The sequence below is a fragment of the Hyla sarda genome, chromosome 2, assembly GCF_029499605.1.
Source record: "Hyla sarda isolate aHylSar1 chromosome 2, aHylSar1.hap1, whole genome shotgun sequence".
Classification (NCBI taxonomy): Eukaryota; Metazoa; Chordata; class Amphibia; order Anura; family Hylidae; genus Hyla; species Hyla sarda.
In genome coordinates this window covers 434,700,085-434,721,595 of record NC_079190.1, presented here as the reverse complement: position 1 = coordinate 434,721,595, position 21,511 = coordinate 434,700,085, and the positions used below count along the sequence as shown (strand labels likewise).

General features: G+C 44.2%; 2 protein-coding genes across 4 annotated transcripts in view; one reads left to right on the top strand and one right to left on the bottom strand.

Moving 5' to 3' along the window:
- Positions 1–3,110, bottom strand: part of SPECC1 (sperm antigen with calponin homology and coiled-coil domains 1) — a 417,974-nt gene extending 414,864 nt beyond the window's left edge. For 2 of the 3 annotated variants that reach the window (XM_056559144.1, XM_056559146.1), the window contains exon 1: positions 2,925–3,018. The gene's annotated coding sequence lies outside the window, so the exon portion shown is untranslated. Of the gene's footprint in view, positions 1–2,924 lie in introns of all 3 variants that reach the window. The other variant, XM_056559145.1, reaches the window with a different exon arrangement.
- On the top strand, positions 3,097–19,790 carry TIMM22 (translocase of inner mitochondrial membrane 22). The gene is made up of 4 exons (XM_056559150.1): positions 3,097–3,374; positions 8,785–8,981; positions 17,802–17,874; positions 19,531–19,790. Exons 1-4 carry the CDS (start codon positions 3,131–3,133, stop codon positions 19,605–19,607), a joined length of 591 nt encoding a protein of 196 aa, XP_056415125.1. The 5' UTR covers positions 3,097–3,130; the 3' UTR covers positions 19,608–19,790.
- The last annotated feature ends 1,721 nt before the right edge of the window (positions 19,791–21,511 follow it).

Here is a 21,511-nt window from a genome sequence, read left to right as displayed (position 1 = left end):
AGTCGGGCTGATCGGGACCATCGCGTTGAAAACCTGATGTCCCGATCAGCTTGAACGCGAGCAGAGGGTCCGTTACCTGCCACCGGCATGTCTGATCGACGATTGATTGCTCCAAGCCTGAAATCCAGGCTTGAGCAATCGACCGCCGATAACACTGATCATTGCCATGTTAAAGGAGTATTCCAGCGCAAAAAATAACTTACCCCCTATCCAAAGGATAGGGGATAAGTTATAGATTACGGGGGGTCCGAGCGCTGGGCCCCCCCGGGATCTCCTGGATGGGGCCGCGGCTGTCTGCAGGAAGTGAAGTTTCGTCCCCAGCAGAAAGCCGCGGCAGACACGCCCCCTCCATGTATCAATATAGGGGGACGGAACACCCCTTTCCAGTATACTGCTGCCGCCCCGTCCAGGAGATCCCGGGGGGCCCCAGCGCTCGGACCCCTCGCGATCTATAACTTATTATAGTTATATTGCACTACAGATCTCCTTTAATGCATGGCAGTGATCTGTGTAGAAGATCAGTGTGTGCAGTGTAATAGCCACTAGAGGGGGCTATAACATTTAAAAAAAAAAAAAAAAGTGTGAAGAAAAAGTTAATGAAGATCATTTAACCCCTTCCCTAATAAAAGTAAGAATCACCCCCATTTTCCCATTTAAAAAAAAACAAAAAACTTGTGTAAATAAAAATAAACATATGTGGTATCACCGCATGCGGAAATGTCTGAACTATCAAAAAAGTATATCGTTAATTAAACCGCATGGTCAATGGCGTACGCGCAAAAAAAAATCCAAAGTCTAAAATAGCGTATTTTTGGTCACTTTTTATATCATGAAAAAATGAATAAACAGCAATCAAAAAGTCCGATCAATACAAAAATGGTACCGCTAAAAACTTCAGATCACGGCGCAAAAAATGAGCCCTCATATTGCCCCATATGCGGAAAAATAAAAAAGTTATAGGGGTCAGAAGATGACAATTTTAAACATATAAATTTTCCTGCATGTAGTTATGATTTTTTCCAGAAGTCCGACAAAATCAAACCTATATAAGTAGGGTATCATTTTAACCGTATGGACCTACAGAATAAAGATAAGATGTCATTTTTGCCGAAAAATGTACTACGTAGAAACGGAAGCCCCCAAAAGTTATCTTGTCTTCAATTTTTCGCACAATGAATTTTCTTTCCGTTTCGGCGTGGATTGTGAATTGGTGGCTCAAAACATAAGCCATAGTATGGAATTTTAGGTGCAAAAGTGAAAGGGTTATGATTTTAAAAAGGTAACGAGGAAAAAACAAAAGTGCAAAAATGGAAAAACCCTGAGTCCTTAAGGGGTTATGCAAAAAAACTAAAATAAAAGGAGTTATTAACAACTAGGACTATATGGGCTGTCCTAAGGACCATTTGAGTCAAGGCCAAATATATAGAGAGTGAATTACTTGCTCGGCTTGAAACGTAACCTTTAATAAATATAAGTGTTAAAATGTGTGCCCAAAGAAAATAATATATATAAGAATTAATATCACAGTCGATATATACCTACTCCAGCCACAAGAGTCTAATTAGGCTTAGGTGACACTGTATATAGACACGGCGGTTAAAGTATAGTGATGGCCACCGTATCCAGTACAGGTTTGTAATAGCTCACATAGGTACCCCCACCAGGAACTAACGCGTTTCTGTCACCCTACATCCAGGTGACTTCATCAGGGGAGAAACCGCTGGGGGGTTGTAGATGACAGCGGTATAGGCTCTTTGTATATAGAATACGCTCAAGCATATATTTATATTGTATTGCGATTTTCCTTTCTATACAGGTGTTTTGAACCACTGGACACAGGCACCTTTCATCCCAAATTATCCAGTAGGGATCTGATGGGTGCGACCAGAGACGACTACCTGTAATATATATGGTTTCAGTTTGGGGGTTACAATATTTGTATATTTAGTGCTCCAATTGATAATATCCTTATATGCTCACCCCCCGGATGAAGTCACCCGGATGTAGGGTGACAGAAACACGTTGGGTCCAGGTGGGGGTACCTATGTGAGCTATTACAAACCTGTACTGGATACGGTGGCCATCACTATACTTTAACCGCCGTGTCTATATACAGTGTCACCTAAGCCTAATTAGACTTTTGTGGCTGGAGTAGGTTATACCGACTGTGATATTAATCCTTATATATATTATTTTCTTTGGGCACACATTTTAACACTTATATTTATTAAAGGTTACGTTTTAAGCCGAGCAAGTAATTCACTCTCTAAAACAAAAGGGGGTTAGACTAGGACTGCATGTGGCCTCTTAACTCCCACAAACCCCCCCCCCCCCCCCAAAAAAAAAAAACTGAAACACTATGGGTTAACAACACTGTGGTAAAATGTGAACTGGGAGTCAGAAGCAACAATTGAAACACCAGACCAGTGTTTCCAGGCCAGGGGGCCTATGGCTGTCCGGGCATGCTGGGAGTTGTAGTTATGCTAGAGCTGGAGGCAACCGGGTAGGGAAACACTGGTCCAGACCTACATGGAGGTTTTTCTTTTGCCGTTTTTGTAACCATTTTGAGGCATTTTTAGGCTCAGTGCTAGTTTTCACAATCTTAGGGTATGGCGAGTCCCACTCAAAAGGAAAAAAATAGCAAAAATACACCTAGATTACAAATTGACGTTTTCCTAATTGAATTCTTCAGTAGAAATCCTTGAGTCACATGAATGAATTATATAAAGACAAAAACACAAAATATGAAAGTGCAAAAAATAAAATAAATAAATAAAAAGTCCCAAAAGTTGCATCTCCATTTTTCTATACAGCAAAATTAAACGGACTATAACGGAGACAAAAGGCGCAGTGTGAACCTAGTCTTACTACTATACCAAGCCACTTAGTTCATTCCCCGCCCCATTTTATTAAACCACACCCACTTGTGGACACTGTCACCCTGTACACCCGGGGAGCTGCAGTAACAACTACACTCATCATCCCCATAGAACCGCTGCAAAGGCTGTACCATTCGATCACATGACCGTGGGAGCTGGTGACGAATCTGTCGCAGCCAATACACAGACTCCTCTCCTCTGCGGTTGTGACATGCGCAGTGCGCCAGGCTCATGTCACGTGTCAGTGTGTCATGGCGGCGTCCAGTGGAAGCACGGTGGTGACCCCCGGGGTCGGGACTCCGTCTGCTCACGGGGACGGCACGCTGCAGTACAGTCTGATATTGGAGCACCTGGTTGGGGAGAAGAAGAGGCCGAAGGATGTGATTCCTGGGGGGCTCGGGGGGATCCCTACACCCCTAAAATCCGAGGAGCAGAAGATGATGGAGCGGGTGATGGAGAGCTGTGGCTTCAAGGCGGCCCTGGCCTGTGTGGGGGGTAAGTGACCGCTCAATAGGGACCAATGGGACTTCTCTGTCCACGTCACATGTCATGTAAGTGAATGAGCGACACTTGGGGGTCCATTTTGACCCCATTCACATAAGCGCAATCCATTTAGTGCCTGTAGGGGAGATGTATCTAAACCTGTGCAGAGGAATATTTCACTATTTGCCCATAGCAACCAATTAGATGGATTCTTTCATTTTATAGAAGCCCTTTTAACAATAAAAGAAGCAATCTAATTGGTTGCTATGGGCAACTGGTCAACTTTTCATCTACACGGGTTTTGATCAATCTCCCCGTCTCTAAACTGCGAACCTTCAGCTGTTGCAAAACTACAACTCCCAGCATGCCCAGACAGCCGTTGGCTGTCTGGGCATGCTGGGAGTTGTAGTTTTGCAATAGCCGGAGCGCTGCGGTTTGGAGACCACTCCTTCAGTGCAGCATGGCGACTGTTGTCATGCAGCCCTGGCCTCAGGCAACTATAGTTTTGCGATATCAAGTCATGTGACCAAAAAGATGGGATTTGTCCGCAACCTGGTGTCGCGTATAAGTTGTGGAACCAAAGTATTTGTGAGTTCTGCAACTTTGTTACAGCTGTGATTTAGCTGTAGAAAAAAAAAAAACAAATCGCGGAGAAGTCACCAGCAGGTCACATGACTTGCATTCAGGTCAATGGTGGCAGATTTGGATTATGGGACCAGCTGTCTTGTGGTTTTTATGTTAGGCTGGGTTTACACCATGTTTTTCAAATACGGTTACCGTATACGGTTTTCTTCTAAAAAACCTATGGCAAAAACCGTATACAACCGTAGGACTCCAAATTAAAACGTATACGGTTTTCCCCCGTACGGTTCTATCCGTTTGCATCCGTTTTTGCCTACGGTTTTGCTATTTTGTTGGAATTAGTTTTCCAGCAATTTAATAAAGTTACTATTCCATTGAAATTCCAATCTGCGCATGTGTCAACTCCAAAAACGGATTAGAAAAACCGTGTGCAACCGTATTCTGAAATTCTGTGTACGGTTCTCATAGACAACAATGTTAAAAGAACCGCATACGGTTCACATACGGTTTTCCAACCGGAGGCAAAAACGTGGTCGAAAGCGTTTTTGCCTACGGGTGAAAAATCGGCAAAACCGTATCCGAGGCAAAACGGATGCAACCGTACACAACATTTGGAATACGGTTTACAATGCATTCTCTATGCATACGGTTTCGGATACAGTCGTATACGTTTTTTTGCGGAAAACCGTATACGGTTACCGTATTTGAAAAAACATCGGTGTTTGCCCGTCTTGTAGCGATGGGGCAATTCCCCCCCCCCATCACAATAAACTCCCTGCGGCCCCGCGTTAAGTTTAAAAACGCAGGGCCGCCGGGACATAGCGCATGCCGGAACGTCCCTGACATCACGTGCGTGCGCCCATGGAAATGAAGGTGCAGAGGACCGGAGGATCGAGAAGGAGAAAGACGCGCGCTGGACAGCTTGGTAAGTGACCAGCGGCACCTCATCTTCGGTGCTCCGACCACCGGTCCCAAGACCTACTGCTATAGCCGGAGCAGTGGTTGGAGCACTGAAGTGGGCGGTACACAGGCATACATTGTATATGGCTGGAGGCTGTGTGTCTGTGGGGGAACACTTCCTACATCAGTGGTCTTCAACCTGTGACCTCCAGATGTTGCAAAACTACAACTCCCAGCATGCCTGGACAGCCGTCTGGGAACACTGCCTGTGCCTAATGTGTGGGGGGGGAACACTGCCTGCGCCTTATGTGTGGGGGGGAACACTGCCTGCACCTTATGTGTGTGGGGGAACACTGCCTGCGCCTTATGTGTGGGGGGGAACACTGCCTGCGCCTTATGTGTGGGGGGGAACACTGCCTGCGCCTTATGTGTGGGTGGGGAACACTGCCTGCGCCTTATGTGTGGGGGGGGAACACTGCCTGCGCCTTATGTGTAGGGGGGGAACACTGCCTGCGCCTTATGTGTGGGGGGGGGGGGAACACTGCCTGCGCCTTATGTGTGGGGGGGGGGAACACTGCCTGCGCCTTATGTGTGGGGGGGGGAACACTGCCTGCGCCTTATGTGTAGGGAGAACACTGCCTGCGCCTAATGTGTGGGGGGAGAACACTGCCTGCGCCTAATGTGTGTGTGGGGGAACACTGCCTGCGCCTAATGTGTGGGGGGGAACACTGCCTGCGCCTTATGTGTCTGAATGGTTTTGTTCATTTTGTGCACCTATGTATAAATATATACTTAAATATATACCTCCTATGTTTTGAATTTGAAAAAATCATATTTTATTTTTCCAATTAAGAGGGTTCGGTGAATGCACATATTAAACTGTTCAGTACCTCCAACAAGGTTAAGAACCACTGGATTAGTTCCAATGACACATTGTGGTCACCATGTCACATGACCAAAGTTGCTGTGTAGTCCAGGCCTCGTGCAGAGGACTTGCTGTCCAAAATTAGCGACCACTAGTAATGTCCCAATCATGGAACGTCGTGGGCCGTACTGCTACATGTGGTGCCAATAGTGTGGATTGGTTAGTTCTTTTAATTTAAAGATGTAATTCCTGTATCCAGATAAAGGGGCACTCTGGTCAATATTCCCAGCCTAAATGCATAATAAAATAAAAAACTTTACTTACCACCCACCGCTCCCCCGGTGCCTGACATGTTATTGTGCAGCTAAGTGAAACATCAGTCTCCCACAATGATCAGTGATTGGTTAAGTGGCATATTGGGCCCAGGCCCTAAATCTCAAATTGCTGCTCAGCTAATCACTGCCTGAGGGGTGACACAACAGCAACCAGTGATTCAATGAGCTGCTCCACAACCAGGAGGGTAACAGAGGCCGCCATAGCGCCACCTGGGAAGATGCAGTAGATAAGTAAAGGTTTATATTTTATAAAAGAAAATAAAGTTTTTGTCGAAGTTCCCCATTAAAGAGGTTAACCCAATGGTACAATGTGCTGGTGGCTGCACACATAACATAACATGACATCTGTTCATGTGACTGGGCAACAATATATTAGATACTACACAGTCCTGCACAGTGAGCACCACCTTGTATTACATACAAAATACTTAGTGTACCTGTCGTTAGCAAAAACTTTTTATATAATGTAGATAATACCATTATGTAATATACATTGGTTGATAAGTGTTTATATTTTTGGGTGAAAAAATGCTTTCCCTGCTGCTATTACCTGTGTGTCTCTATGAGGAGTCCAAATACAGGAAGTGAGGGCAGGACAGGCAGGGCTCTGTGCAGACTCCTGGCTTGTCAATCATCCTCATGTGTGAGTCGGGGGGAATGTCCCGCCCCCGGTTTATCAGCCCAGCGCTGCCCTGTCCCCCACATCGGGGGACTAATCATGTGTCACCCGCGAGCGATGTTTCTCGACAGCTCTGTGACGTTCCCATTGCCAGGAAGCAGCAAGAGGACCGTGATGCCGGTTCTGGGGGAACGTAGGAAGAAGGTGAGTTAAAGTCTATTTTGTGTATTTCTAATGCCCGGGCTCAGGAGAGTACAGTACAGCGCAGCGGCTGATAATTATTTGTGGGTGGGGGGGGGGGGAGAAGCAGCGCTCGCGGGTGACACATGATTAGTTGCCCGATGTGGGGACAGCGCGCTGCGCTGTTGCTGATAATTTATTAATTCGAGGGGGGGGGGGGGGGGTGATAAAACCTGCCCAATGTGTACCTGCCATGCCACCCCTATAGCAGGCAAGTCTTCTGGGACCAGCTTTGTATCTCTCATCCTTCACCTATTAAACGCAGGCTGTTTGATGCATGTGAAGGCTATGTAACATGAGGCCAGCAGTAATGATCCTCTATTATGTGTCATTTATATTCATTTACTAATTCTGGTAATATACTGGAGGAGGTAACCTGATCCTGTACAAAACCCATCAAAGAGCCGGGGCTGGCTATTGTCACAATAGGTGGTCACAGACCCTCCTCTACATACAGCTTCTCCACACATGAGATGTAAGGCCGGGTTCACATGGCGGAAAATGTGCCGAATATCCACACAGCACGAAATGTGTATATCTCAATATGGCCATACACCAGCAAAATACAAAAACCTACAGTACAGGGAGGTATTACATGTTCTGTATTACTGAAGTGTATGCACTGACTGATGTCTGGTACCGCCCCCTACAGTACAGGGAGGTATTACATGTTCTGTACTATTTACCTGTACCAGGGTTAGCTGCTCCTTTGGACACCAGGTGAGGACGACTCCATCTTACTTTTTTAGGACATTGTGTACTGTACAGGACCCCAAAGAAGCTCCTGTCCTCTACATAGACCAGTGTTTCCCAAGCAGGGTGCCCCCAGCTGTTGCAAAACTACAACTCCCAGCATGCCCGGACAGCCTTTGGCTGTCCGGGCATGCTGGGAGTTGTAGTTTTGCAACAGCTGGAGGCTCCCTGCTTGGGAAGCACTGACATAGACAGTGATTTACAGCTCCCAGCAGATCTTTATTACTTTTATATGTAAGGATTTGCTTTATCTATATTAGTTATCTACTTATTTTTCTTTAATCCTCACTTTTTCCTATTTTTGGATGACATTTTGGTGCCTTTAGAACCAATTACCAGGTTTCCATAGAGTTCTGGTCTCAACATACAATGGTTTCAACATACAATGGTCGTCCCAGAACCAATTAATATTGTAACTTGAGGGACCACTGTAATGCGTTAATAATAATAATGCACCGCACGAGGAGAGCACGTAACAATCATAAAAACTGTTGCCAGTGTCGGCAATACTCGAAGTGATTACATACATAATTAAAGAGACATCCCCAAAAATATACACCGTGGACTGGAAATTCCCGAACTATCCGGTATGTGGTAACAGTCCTACTTTGTGTATACCACATGGGGGATGACACTAATAACCTTGGTAAGTAGTTTGAGGATACAACTCTGCAGTGCAGAGTATACCGGTTCCACATGGAAAACACGTTCAGACATTGCATAGATCTGACTAATCCGGCGGGAGCTACTACTGCTTGGAAAAGTGTTGTCTCATAGACGGCAATTCATTTAAAGTGCATAAACGTCTATTCTTTTCTGAGGACGCCGGAATTTGAATTTTCTCGGCAAAAACATCTGGCATGGAAATTCTGCTGTGTGAACAGTGCAGTAGAATCCCATTAAGATCAATATGTGTGCGGAATTAATTCCCCCGTGTGGACATGGCCTAAGGGGGCTTCTCTGGGTGTATACTGTGTGTATACTGCCCATATGGGGCCCACTTGGCACTGCTATGCTGTATTATGTCACATGGTTACACTCCATACGATGCTGCAGGTATAAGAATGTACACAAAAGTAAAACACTCATCATGTCCTGACTACTAATGGTCTCCGCTTTTTCTTTCAGGTTTTGTCCTAGGTGGAGCCTTCGGGGTTTTTACTGCTGGAATTGATACCAATGTCGGCTTTGATCCTAAGGATCCATTCCGCACTCCGACTGCAAAAGAAGTGCTAAAGGATATGGGCCAGAGAGGAATGTCCTACGCCAAAAACTTTGCCATTGTTGGTGCCATGTTCTCCTGTACAGAGTGTTTAGTGGAATCAGTAAGTCTCTGTGTACCATGTCAGTTCTGTATTATACAGTGTGTGTGATGATATCACTGCTGGCAGGATCTTATCATTGGAGAGAGACTGCAGCACACAAAGTTCTTGTTGAAGCAGTAATGCATATCATCACACTCTGGGTTTTGGGACGTTTTTAAGCTCTTTTGTGGCCCAAAAATATCTGGAAAAAACAAACAAACTAATGACTTTTTTCCAGTTTTCTGCTGTTTCTTTTTTAGGGCAATATATGAATAATCCAGACAGCATATGGCATTAAACTTCATTTAGTATAGAGCAGTGTTTCCCAAGTAGTGTGCCTCCAGCTGTTGCAAAACTACAACTCGCAGCATGCCCGGACAGCCGTTGGCTGTCCGGGCGTGCTGGGATTTGTAGTTTTGCAACAGCTGGAGACACAATGGTTGGGAAACATGGGTACAGAGCATTAAAAAAAGCCTTACCTATCAAATACTTAAAGGGTAACTCTCATTAAAACAAATTTTTGCTATTGCACTCCTTGTGGTAAATAAAAAATATTTCAAATATACTTTGTTTAAAAAAAAAAAAATGACGTTTTCTATGTTTTATTTGTGCTTAAAAAAGCTCAAGAGCACATTTTCCCCCATCTTATACACAGACTTTGGAACGAAGTCCAAACACAGGAAGTGCAGCCTGGAGTGCTGAGGGGGGGGGGGTGTCCAACCAACATCATATGGCAGTTAAGTGTGAGAGGAGCTATGATTGGTTGAGGCTGGACACCCCTCCCTCCCCCCCTCCCCCCCCCCTCAGCACTCCAGGCTGCACTTCCTGTGTTTGGACTTTGGTCCAAAGTCTGTGTATGAGATGGGGGAAATTGTGCTCCTGAGCTTTTTTAAGCACAAATAAAACTTGGAATACTTCATTTTTTTTTAAACAAAGTATATTAGAAATATGTTTTATTTATCATAAGGAGTGCAATAGCAAAAATTACTTTTAATGAGAATGACCATTTAATAGCCATCAAGTTTTTTGTTCTTACAACGTGAAGATGAAGATGGATGCCTTTTTTTTTTTTTTTTTAAATGTTCTATACTAAATAAAGAAGTTTTATGTTTCCAGCTCTTGCTGGATTATTCATCTATCGCTTGTGCAGGGCCCTGGGCCAGGGCCAGAATTCATGCTGGAGGGACAAGGAATGAGAGTGGCAGTCAAAGCTGTAGGCCAGTGTTTCCCAACCAAGGTACCTCCAGCTGTTTGCAAAACCACAACTATCAGCATGCCTGAACAGACAAAGTAGTTTTGCAACAGCTGGAGGCACCCTGGTTGGAAAACACTGCTGTAGAAGACTCCTAAGAGAACATTTGAAAACGATTGTTTGCGTCAAGGATGTGCATAAAATCCTATACAAGTGGTGGTTCCGGCATTTGGACTCCCACAATTTAAAAGTTATCACCCACCGAGGTACCCCAACTGATTACAACTTTTAACATGTCTTTGTCATATGTAAAAAAAAAAAAAAATGGGGTACTCCAGTGGAAAACATTTTTTTTTTTTTTTTTTTAAATCAACTGGTGCCAGAAAGTTAAACAGATTTGTAAATGACTTCTATTATAAATTATTTAATTTTAATCTTAGCAGCTGTATGCTATAGAGGAAGTTCTTTTTTTGCTGACACCTCTGTCCGTGTCAGGAACTGTCCATAGCAGCATAGGTTTGAAATGGGGATTTTATCCTCCTCTGGACAGTTCTTGATACGGGCATCAGGTGTCAGCAGAGAGCACTGTGTACAAGACAAAAAAGAAAATAATTTCCTCTGTAGGATACAGCTGCTAAAAAGTACTGGAAGGGTAAAGATTTTTTTATAGAAGTCATTTACAAATCTGTTTTAACTTTCTGGCACCAGATGATTAAAAAAAAAGAAAAAGAAAATATACCACCTTCAGGGCTTCAATCTGCATCCATTCCTTTTCAGTACCTGCTATGCAGTTTAGCTGTTAGTGCTGACAGACACTGATGCTGAAGAATGTGTGAATTACTTCTCCATTCTCTTTTAGGGCCCATTCACATTATGTATTTTCCAAGCAGAATTTCGCTCCGGAATTCAGCTTGGAAAATATGGCGCAGCAGCCTCCCATTGTTCTCAGTGGGATTCTGCTGCACCATTCAGCCAAAGGCTGTCCAGGCATGCTGGAAGTTGTAGTTTTGCAACATCTGGAGGCACCCTGATTGCAACACTGCCTTAGTGTCTGAGCCCCTATGTGTACAGTGATGCACAGCCCGTGTTATTCACCACATTGCCCTTTCAAACCGGCCTTGTGTTTGCTTTCCTCTATATCTAGCCAGTGAGTTAGTACAAAGGAGAGCAGAATACCGGACACAGCCAGATATCGGACGTCCGCAGCAGATCCTGTAAGTTGTAAGGGGCATCCTTCATGGATCAGACATATTTTACTAGCACATCCTACAGATGATCGATCGGACACCTTGATCTGTGTTATGTTCTTCAAACCATTCCTGAACAACTGTTTGCAATTTTGCTGGGTGCATTATCATGTTAAGAGGTCACTGCCATTGGGGTGATACTTCTACCCTAGGGGGTGTACTCAGTCTGTACAATGTTTAGATGGGTGGTAAGTGCCCAAGTAACATTCACATGAATGTCTGGACCCAAGGTTTCCCAGCTGTACATTGACAGAGGCCTGGTGGCTTTAACCCTTACACCATCACTCTCTCACTAGCGTCTTGGCTGTACCGATAGGGTGTGATCACGACAACCTAAGAAAGAAGAAATGCAAAATAGTGGACTCAATCTTCCAAAGAAACAATTGGGTGCTACCAATGTATTCGATCATATAGATCTCCCAATAATGCATCTGGGAGCCATCTCTTCCCCAGGCCAGTGATGCCCACCAGCCCTCTGACCACTTTGTGGCCACACAACCCCATACACAGCTCGCAGCAATGCTCTGTGAGTTCTGACAACTTTCTATCATAGCCAGCAGAAACCTTTTCCACAGTTTGTGATACAATAGCTATTCTGTGGGATTGGAACAGATGAACGTGTCTTTATTCCCTATCTGTAAGCTTTGGTGCCCATTACTCTGACAGGTTCACCCTCCTGTATTTCCTTGGTTGACTGTGATAGTTATTAACCAGTGCATACTGGAAACACTCCTCAAGAAAGAATCTGTGAGTCTTTGCTAAACCTGGTGACCAGAACCTTCTATGGAAAAAAACACATTAGTGGGCGTCTTCAGGTACTGAGTGGTAGATGCTTATCATAGCAAGGAGTCTTCTGTGTATGTAGACTCCGTGCACAGAGCCCCGCTTTAAAATGCCCAAAAATTAAAATGCACAGGATATCGGTATAAGTTATTGGCTATCGGCCTGAAAGTTCACAGGTTATCAGTATCGGCTCTAAAAAATCTATATGGATCGATCCCTAGTTCGTACTGCGGAATTGCCTGGGGTTTCTGAGAGTGGCCTGTGCAATGTGTAATGGTTGCGCTTGACCTGTGTGGACGTTGCTATTCCCATAGATGACCATGTATTCCGCTTGGATTCTGCCAAAAGGATGAACAGGATCATTCTTTCAATGTCGGAGTTTCGGTGTGGAACGTCCATAATGTACAGTGTAATCATTGACAGCAATGGGATTCTGCTGCAGCATAATTTCTAGGCAGAATTATGCTTGGAAATGCTGTAGTGGGAACCCGACCAGGGTACTGTGTGGTACTGTGTGGTCAGATCTGGGGTTATGTTTCTTACCTCGGGCTGAATTTTCCTCTAATAGCTGAATCCAGCCATACATCCATATTACAGGCTTAGTCTCACAGCGATGTGTGGGCAGGTTTGTTTTACTGTTATTTTTAGCTATTAATTGCTAAACTGAGTGAAGGAGCGACATGAAGCTCCTGTAGATGGTTTTGTCTATAGAAATGTTCTGTACTCGGCCTACACACAGCTGACAATCACACCCGCCGCTCTTCTCTGCAGATCATTTGTTTTGGAAGAAACTTTTATGTTCCATATATTGGGGAAGACTTATCAAAATCTGTGAAGAGGAAATGTGGGGCAGTTTCCATAGCAACCAATCAGATCGCTTTCATTTTTTCAGAGGCCTTTTTAAAAATGAAGAAAGCCGTCTGATTTGTTGCTACGGGCAACTGCACCACTTTTCCTCTACGCGGGTTTTGAGTTTCTAAGAACATCTGGTAAATAGTTCAGTGAAATGTGACGGTTATTTTAAGGATAGATCTATATATGGATTATGGAATAGAACAATATGATCATTCAGAATTCTACCACTGGTGTTATACACAGTATATATACTGTGTATGTATACTGTGTATATACACACACACTATATATACATATAATATATAATGTGTGTGTGTACGTATGTATGTGTATATATATATGTGTGTGTGTACATCTTTTTTTTTAAACAAACAAATGCCCCAGGAGCTGTGCTAGGGTACTATAAACCAAAATAATATCCAAACCCCACACCTAGAGGCTGCTCCAGGTGGGGGTGCAAAACCCTATTTAAAGCACCCTCCCTAAAACTTCACTTTTATTTCAAATGCATATTAAAATGTAATTGGGGTGTACAGAAAAGTTTTAAAAACCCAGCTGATCTTGTCCAACTGATATAATTATATTGTTATTTGGTATTCCAAATCGTGTATATCCTGTGCCTGCAGTGCTACAGGATTTATATTGTGGACACTCCGCTGTATCTTAAAACCAAACAAACAATGCCTCCCCTACATGTTTCGTGACAGCAGTCACGTCATCAGGGGTATATGAGGCCGATATTCATGATTTTAGACGTAATCGGCATTTACCTTGCCGATAATGCCCCCACCGCACCACCCCGGCCAGAGACCACCCCCGCTGCCCCATTGCCCCCCCCCCCCATCCCCGGTTTTATAATTACCTGTTCCCGGGGTCCATGCTACTTCTGGCTCCTGCGGTGTCCTGTGTTACGCTGTGCGCTGCGCAATGACGAGTGACGTCCTCAACGTGACGTCACCGTCACTGCGCACCGTGACAGCTCAGGAGGACGTCGCAGGAGCCAGAAGTAGCATGGACCCCGGGAACAGGTAATTATAAAATCGGGAATGGGGGAGGCAATGGGGCAGTGTGGTGGTGGGGGGCGGTGGCTGTGGTAGGACTCGGGAGGTCCCCCGGACGGGCAGGGGGAGAGAAGTGGGTGGCGGCGGCGGTCTCTGGCCCCGCAAAAGCTGCTGCAGTTCATTGATTTAAAGCACCCGCTTTAAATCAATGATCTGCAGCGGTGTCGTCCCAGGGGGGGGGGATAAATAGCCGATAGCCAATAACTTATACCGATATAAGTTATCGGCTCTAACCTCCACAGATTATCGGTATCGATATCGGTCGATCCCTACTTGCTATAACCATCAATAAGCTTCTTACACCTCTCAGCCGGAATGTTGGACCACTCTTCCTTTGCAAACTGCTCCAGGTCTCTCTTATTTTCCCAACAGCAATTTTAAGATCTCTCCACAGGTGTTCAATGGGATTTAGATCTGGACTCATTGCTGGCCACTTCAGAACTCTCCAGCGCTTTGTTGCCATCCATTTCTGGGTGCTTTTTGACATATGTTTGGGGTCATTGTCCTGCTGGAAGATCTCGGACACAAACCCAGCTTTCTGACACTGGGCTGTACAGTGCGACCCAAAATCCGTTGTTAATCCTCAGATTCATGATGCCTTGTACACATTCAAGGCACCCAGTGCCAGAGGCAGCAAAACAACCCCAAAACATCGTTGAACCTCCACCATATTTCACTGTAGGTACTGTGTTCTTTTCTTTGTAGGCCTTATTCCGTTTTCTGTAAACAGTAGAATGATGTGCTTTACCAAAAAGCTCTATCTTGGTCTCATCTGTGAACAAGACGTTTTCCCAGAAGGATTTTGGCTTACTCAAGTTCATTTTGACAAAATGTAGTCTTGCTTTTTTATGTCTCTGTGTCAGCAGTGGGGTCCTCCTGGGTCTCCTGCCATAGCGTTTCATTTCATTTAAATGTCGACGGATAGTTTGCGCTGACACTGATGCTCCCTGAGCCTGCAGGACAGCTTGAATATCTTTTGGAACTTGTTTGGGGCTGCTTATCCACCATCCGGACTATCCTGCGTTGACACCTTTCATCAATTTTCTCTTACGTCCACGCCCAGGGAGATTAGCTACAGTGCCATGGGTCGCAAACATCTTGATAATGTTGCGCACTGTGGACAAAGGCAAAGCTAGATCTCTGGAGATGGACTTGTAACCTTGAGATTGTTGATATTTTTCCACAATTTTGGTTCTCAAGTCCTCAGACAGTTCTCTTCTCCTCATTCTGTTGTCCATGCTTAGTGTGGCACACACAGACACACAATGCAAAGACTAAGTGAACTTCTCTCCTTTTTATCTGCTTTCAGGTGTGATTTTTATATTGCCCACACCTGTGACTTGCCCCTGGTGAGTTTAAAGGAGCATCACATGCTTGAAACAATCTTATTTTTCCACAATTTTGAAAGGGTGCCAATAATTTTGTCCAGACCATTTTTTGGAGTTTGGTGTGACATTATGTCAAATTAGCTTTTTTTTACTCCTTTTTTTGGTTTAGTTCCAATACACACAAAGGGAATAAACCTGTGTATAGCAAAACATGTGTTACTGCAATCCTTTTCTGTGAGAAATACTTCATTTGTAGAAACATTTCGGGTGCCAACATTTACGGCCAGGACTGTGTATATCAAATGAATGGCTTCAACAGATGCAGCATGCATTATCCATACACCCAAAGGTTACAGTACAATTCAGTATATACAGCAGGACCATTGCCTGATGTTCATTGTGAACGAGCAAGTATAAGTACTGCCACTTCTAACAGTACGGAGGTCTATATGTCTTATCAACTATAAGGAGGCACCGCGGCCCATTCAATGGGCTTAATAATAAGGGTGCTGTGAATTGGACCCCGTCAATGGCCTAATCCAGTGTTTTCCAACCAGGGTGCCTCCATTTGTTGCAAAACAACAACTCCCAGCATGCCCGGACAGCCAAAGGCTGTCCAGGCATAGTAACATAGTAACATAGTTCATGAGATTGAAAAAAGACCAGAGTCCATCAAGTTCAACCTATAACCCTAATTAGAGATGAGCGAACTTACAGTAAATTTGATTCGTCAAGAACTTCTCGGCTCGGCAGTTGATGACTTTTCCTGCATAAATTAGTTCAGCTTTCAGGTGCTCCCGTGGGCTGGAAAAGGTGGATACAGTCCTAGGAGACTCTTTCCTAGGACTGTATCCACCTTTTCCAGCCCACCGGAGCACCGGAAAGCTGAATTAATTTATGCAGGAAAAGTCAGCAACCACCGAGCCGAGAAGTTCGTGACGAATCGAATTTACTGTAAGTTCGCTCATCTCTAACCCTAATGAGTCCCTACTGAGTTGATCCAGAGGAAGGTAAAAAAAAAACTCGTACTAGAGGTAAAAATTCCTTCCCGACTCCAAATATGGCAGAATAAATCCCTGGATCAACCTTCTGTCCCTATAATTCTAGTATACATAACCAGCAATGTTCTTACTCTCCAAGAATGCATCCAGACCCGTTTTGAATTCTTTTACAGAGTTCACCATGATCTCCTCCTCCGGGAGAGAGTTCCACAGTCTCACTGCTCTTACAGTAAAGAACCCCCGTCTGTGCTGGTGTAGAAACCTTCTTTCCTCTAGACGTAGAGGATGCCCCCTTGTTATAGATACAGTCCTGGGTATAAATAGATCATGGGAGAGATCTCTGTACTGCCCCCTGATATATTTATACATAGTTATTAGGTCGCCCCTAAACCTTCTTTTTTTCTAAACTAAATAACCCTAATTTTGATAATCTTTCTGGGTACTGTAGTCCTCCCATTCCCCGTATTACCCTGGTTGCCCGTCTTTGAACCCTCTCCAGCTTCACTATATCTTTCTTGTACACTGGTGCCCAGTACTGTACACAGTATTCTGTGTGTAGTCTGACTAGTGATTTGTACAGTGGTAGAATTATTTCCTTGTCGTGGGCATCTATGCCCCTATTGATGCACCCCATGATTGTATTAGCCTTGGCAGCAGCTGCCCGACACTGGTGACTACAGCTAAATTTACTGTTAACTAAGACTCCCAAGTCCTTTTCCACGTTGTCCCAAGTGTGCTCCCATTTAATACATAATCCCAGGCCGGATTTTTCTTCCCCATGTGCGTTACCTTACATTTATCAGTGTTTAACCTCATCTGCCACTTCCCAGCCCAAACCTTCAACCTATCCAGATCCATTTGTAACAGTGCTCTGTCCTCTATAGTGTTTACCGCTTTACAGAGTTTAGTATCATCTGCGAAGATTGTTACTTTACTTTACATGCTGGGAGTTGTAGTTTTGCAACATCTGGAGGCACCCTGGTTGGGAAACACTGGACTATTCTAAGGATAGACATCATATTGAACCCCTATAACAGTGTTTTCCAACCAGTGTGTCTCCAGCTGTTTCAAAACTACAACTCCCAGCTTGCACGGTTGTAGTTGTCCAACAGCTGGAGGCGCACTGTTTGGAAAACACTGCCCAAAACACCAAAGCTTTGTTTGTGTCATTTTCTTACTATCCTACTGTCCAGTGCTGATCATATCCTGCAGACAGCTCCTATAACCTCAGATATCCTGGTCCTGCCCAATACCATCAGTGACTGGGACCACACCAGTGTAGTGTGTACCCACTGTAAATGGCTTCTAGTTTTTTATAGATTTGTATTTACAAATTTATTGCTAACTTTTCTTGTGCTTTTTATTTTTATATAGTATAGAGGAAAGTCAGATTGGAAGAACAGTGTAGCCAGCGGATGTATTACAGGGGGCGCGATTGGGTTCAGAGGTAAGTAACTAGTGATCATAAATGAGATTACATGGATTTATTTTACATTGGGATGAAACAGAAGTATATTGATAGATATCATTCTGCTTCCTGAGATTAACCCCTTAACGACCACGGACGTATATTTACGTCCGTGGCCGGCTCCCACTATATGACCCAGGGTCACACGGTGACCGCGTGTCATATCGAATCAGTCCCGGCATGCAACTGGAGCTAATAGCGCGTGGCAGCGATGGCAGTGCAGTGTGCTATTAACCCTTTAGATTTGGCGTTCAAAGTTGAACACCGCGTCTAAAACGAAAGTAAAAGCTTCCCGGCTGATCGGGACCACCGCAGTGAAAATGCAGTGTCCCGATCAGCTTGCATTCGAGCAGAGGGTCACTTACCTTCCTCCGGCGCGCCCAATCGGCGATTGCTTGCTCCAAGCCTGAGATCCAGGCTTGTGCAATCGACTGCCGATAACACTGATCAATGCAAAGCTATGGCTTTGCAGTGAACAGTGCTGGCAATTAATAAATGTGATTTAACCCTTTCCCTAATAAAAATCCAAATCACCCCCCCTTTTCCCATTTAAAAAAAACAAAAAAACATGTAAATAAAAATAAACATGTGGTATCGCCGCGTGCGTAAAAGTCCGAACTATGGAAAAAAAAAAAAAAAATCATTAATTAAACTGCATTAAACTGCAGGGTCAATGGCGTACGCGAAAAGCGATCAAAAAGTCCAATCAATACAAAAATTCAGATCACGGCACAAAAAATGAGTCCTCATACCGCCCCATACGCAGAAAAATAAAAAAGTTATAGGGGTCAGAAGATGACAATTTTAAACATATACATTTTTGTGCACGCGTTATGATTTTTTCCAGAAGTACGACAAAATCAAACCTATATAAGTAGGGTATCATTTTAACCGTATGGACCTACAGAATAAAGATAAGGTGTCATTTTTACCGAAAAATGTACTACGTAGAAACGGAAGCCCCCAAAATTACAAAATTGTGTTTTTTCTTCAATTTTGTCGCACCATGATTTTTTTTTCCATTTTGCCGTAGATTTTTGGGTAAAATGACTGACGTCATTACAAAGTAGAATTGGTGGCACAAAAAATAAGCCATGATATGGATTTTTAGGTGCAAAATTGAAAGCGTTATGATTTTTGAAAAGGAGAGGACGAAAAAACTAAAGTGCAAAAACGGAAAAACCCGAGGTCCTTAAGGGGTTAAAGGGGAAGAGGCACAAGTCATGGTCAGTGCTGGATGGGCATGAATACTATTTGTAAGTCTGTGCGAGGACAATATTCAATCGAAGCTGCCCATACATATTAGATAAATTTTTCAAATTCTGTACAACCCCTTTTAAAGTAATGTTCTAAGTCAGTGTTTTCCAACCAGGGTGCCTCCAGCTGTTGCAAAATTACAACTCTCAGCATGCCCAGACAGCCGCTGGCTGTCCGGGCATGCTAAGAGTTGTAGTTTTGCAACAGCTGGAGGCACCCTGGTTGGAAAACACTGTACTGAGGGATTTCTATGTAACTACACAGTTGTTAAAGGGTATTGTACCCTGATGAAGAATAGTGGACGCCAGGAGTATAAAACCTGGACACATTTCTTCTCTATCTATCTTATATATCTAATCATCTTGTTTTCTCTTTCAGCTGGTCTCAAAGCTGGAGTTATCGGCTGTGGAGGATTCGCTGCCTTTTCTGCCGTCATAGACTATTACCTGCGGTAGAAGCTCTCTGCAGCCAGGTGGCGCTATGTCACCACGGACATCATTATCTTATGGCGCAGGGGATCCAGGACGTCTGCGCTTCTCTGATAAACTCTTCTGATTTTCTACTTAAAGGGATACTACTGCCCTAAGACATCTTATCCCCTATCCAAAGGATCGGGGATAAGATGTCTGATCTTGGGGGGGCCAGCCGCTGGGGACCCCCACTTTCTCGCATGCAGCACCCACCTCTGGGAGCTACACGCAATGCTGCAGCCTCAGAGTCTGCCGGGTCACGACCACGGGGCCGAAGTATCTTGACATCATGACTCCTCCCCTGTGTGATGTCACGCTCCGCCCCCGCAATGCAAGTCTATGGGAGGGGGTGTGATGTCTCACGGGGGCGGAGTCATGATGTCACGATACTTCAGCCCTGTGGTTGTGACTCGGCAGACTCCGAGGCTGCAGCGTTGCGTGCAGCACCCAGAGGTGGGTGCTGCATGTGAGATAGTGGGGGTCCCCAGCGGTAGGACCCCCGCGATCAGACATCTTATCCCCGATCTCTTGGACAGGGATAAGATGTCTAGGGGCGGAGTACCCCTTTTACTATAAATACATTTAAAAAAAGTTCTTTTACACGTGAAGAGTTTTCCCAGAACTGGAGAGAGAATATGACCTGCAGGAAAGTACAAAACAAAACATCTCTGCTTTATCTGTAGAGAAATGTTATTGTGTATTTACCTTTTATTTATTCATCTGTACATGTTTGTATGTTTCTGCCGTAGAATTATAAGAACGCTCCAGGAAGAAACGTATACACTGCGCTATTCCTAGTGTAAGGCCTGAGGAGCGGCGCATGATGTCTATACGTCACGTAACAATGTACATATGTGTTTGTTTTTCTTTTTGGAAAATATAACTTCTAAATTTTACATGAACAAGACCAGGTCCAAGATCATCTCACATGACCAAAAATGATACAAGGAGGGAGATCATATTATTCACGGCAGCAATAAGAAATTTGTGGTGCTGTTTCTGACCGTGGGATATGTGTTATTTTTGATGTTTTTTTTTTTTTTTTTTGGGGGGGGGGGGGGGTTGGGGGTTGGAATTTGCTGTAAATTTTGAGATTATTTATGTCACATTGAAAAACCTACTGGGAGGTGCAGAACTGGTAGTGGTCGGCCATGGCCTTTAAATTGACTCAAATACAAAAGTAAACACATGAAATATGTAATGGTGTTATTACATAGTATTGGTGGGAAAAAAAGAGAGAAATAAGTTCAACCAAGGTTGGGGAGAAGATGTGGATGTAGTAGGGGTGGGGAATGGGTTAATTTGGATCTTTGGTTTGGTTTTTCCCAAAAGCTGTGTTGGCTGTCCGGGCATGTTGGGAGTTGTAGTTTTGCAACAACTGGAGGCACTCTGGTTTGGACCGAGTCCCCTCTTGTCTTTTAAGGGGGTTTACCCCATTTCAACTATATTTTTGTACTTTCAATATTTTTTTCTTCAGACTTTAACCCCTTAACGACCACAAACATAAATGTACGTCCTGGTGCGGAGGTACTTTGCGCACCAGGACGTACATATACGTCCTGTACATGACCGCATGCTTAGGAGCAGTGCACGCGTCATGCACTGCAGAACCCACCGGTAATGGCGAACATCAACAATTGGAGCCTCCAGCTGTTGCAAAACAACAACTCTCAGCATTTCCAGACAGCCACTGATTGTCCAGGCATGCTGGGAGTTTAGCAACAGCAGGAGGCACCCTGTTTAGGAATCACTGGCGTAGAATACCCCTATGTCCACCCTTATGCAATCCCTCAAATGCGCATAGCGCTCTCTCACTTCGGAGCCCTGTTGTATTTTTGTATTCCGTAATTCCATATGGGGTATTTTCGTACTTAGGAGCAATTGCCTTA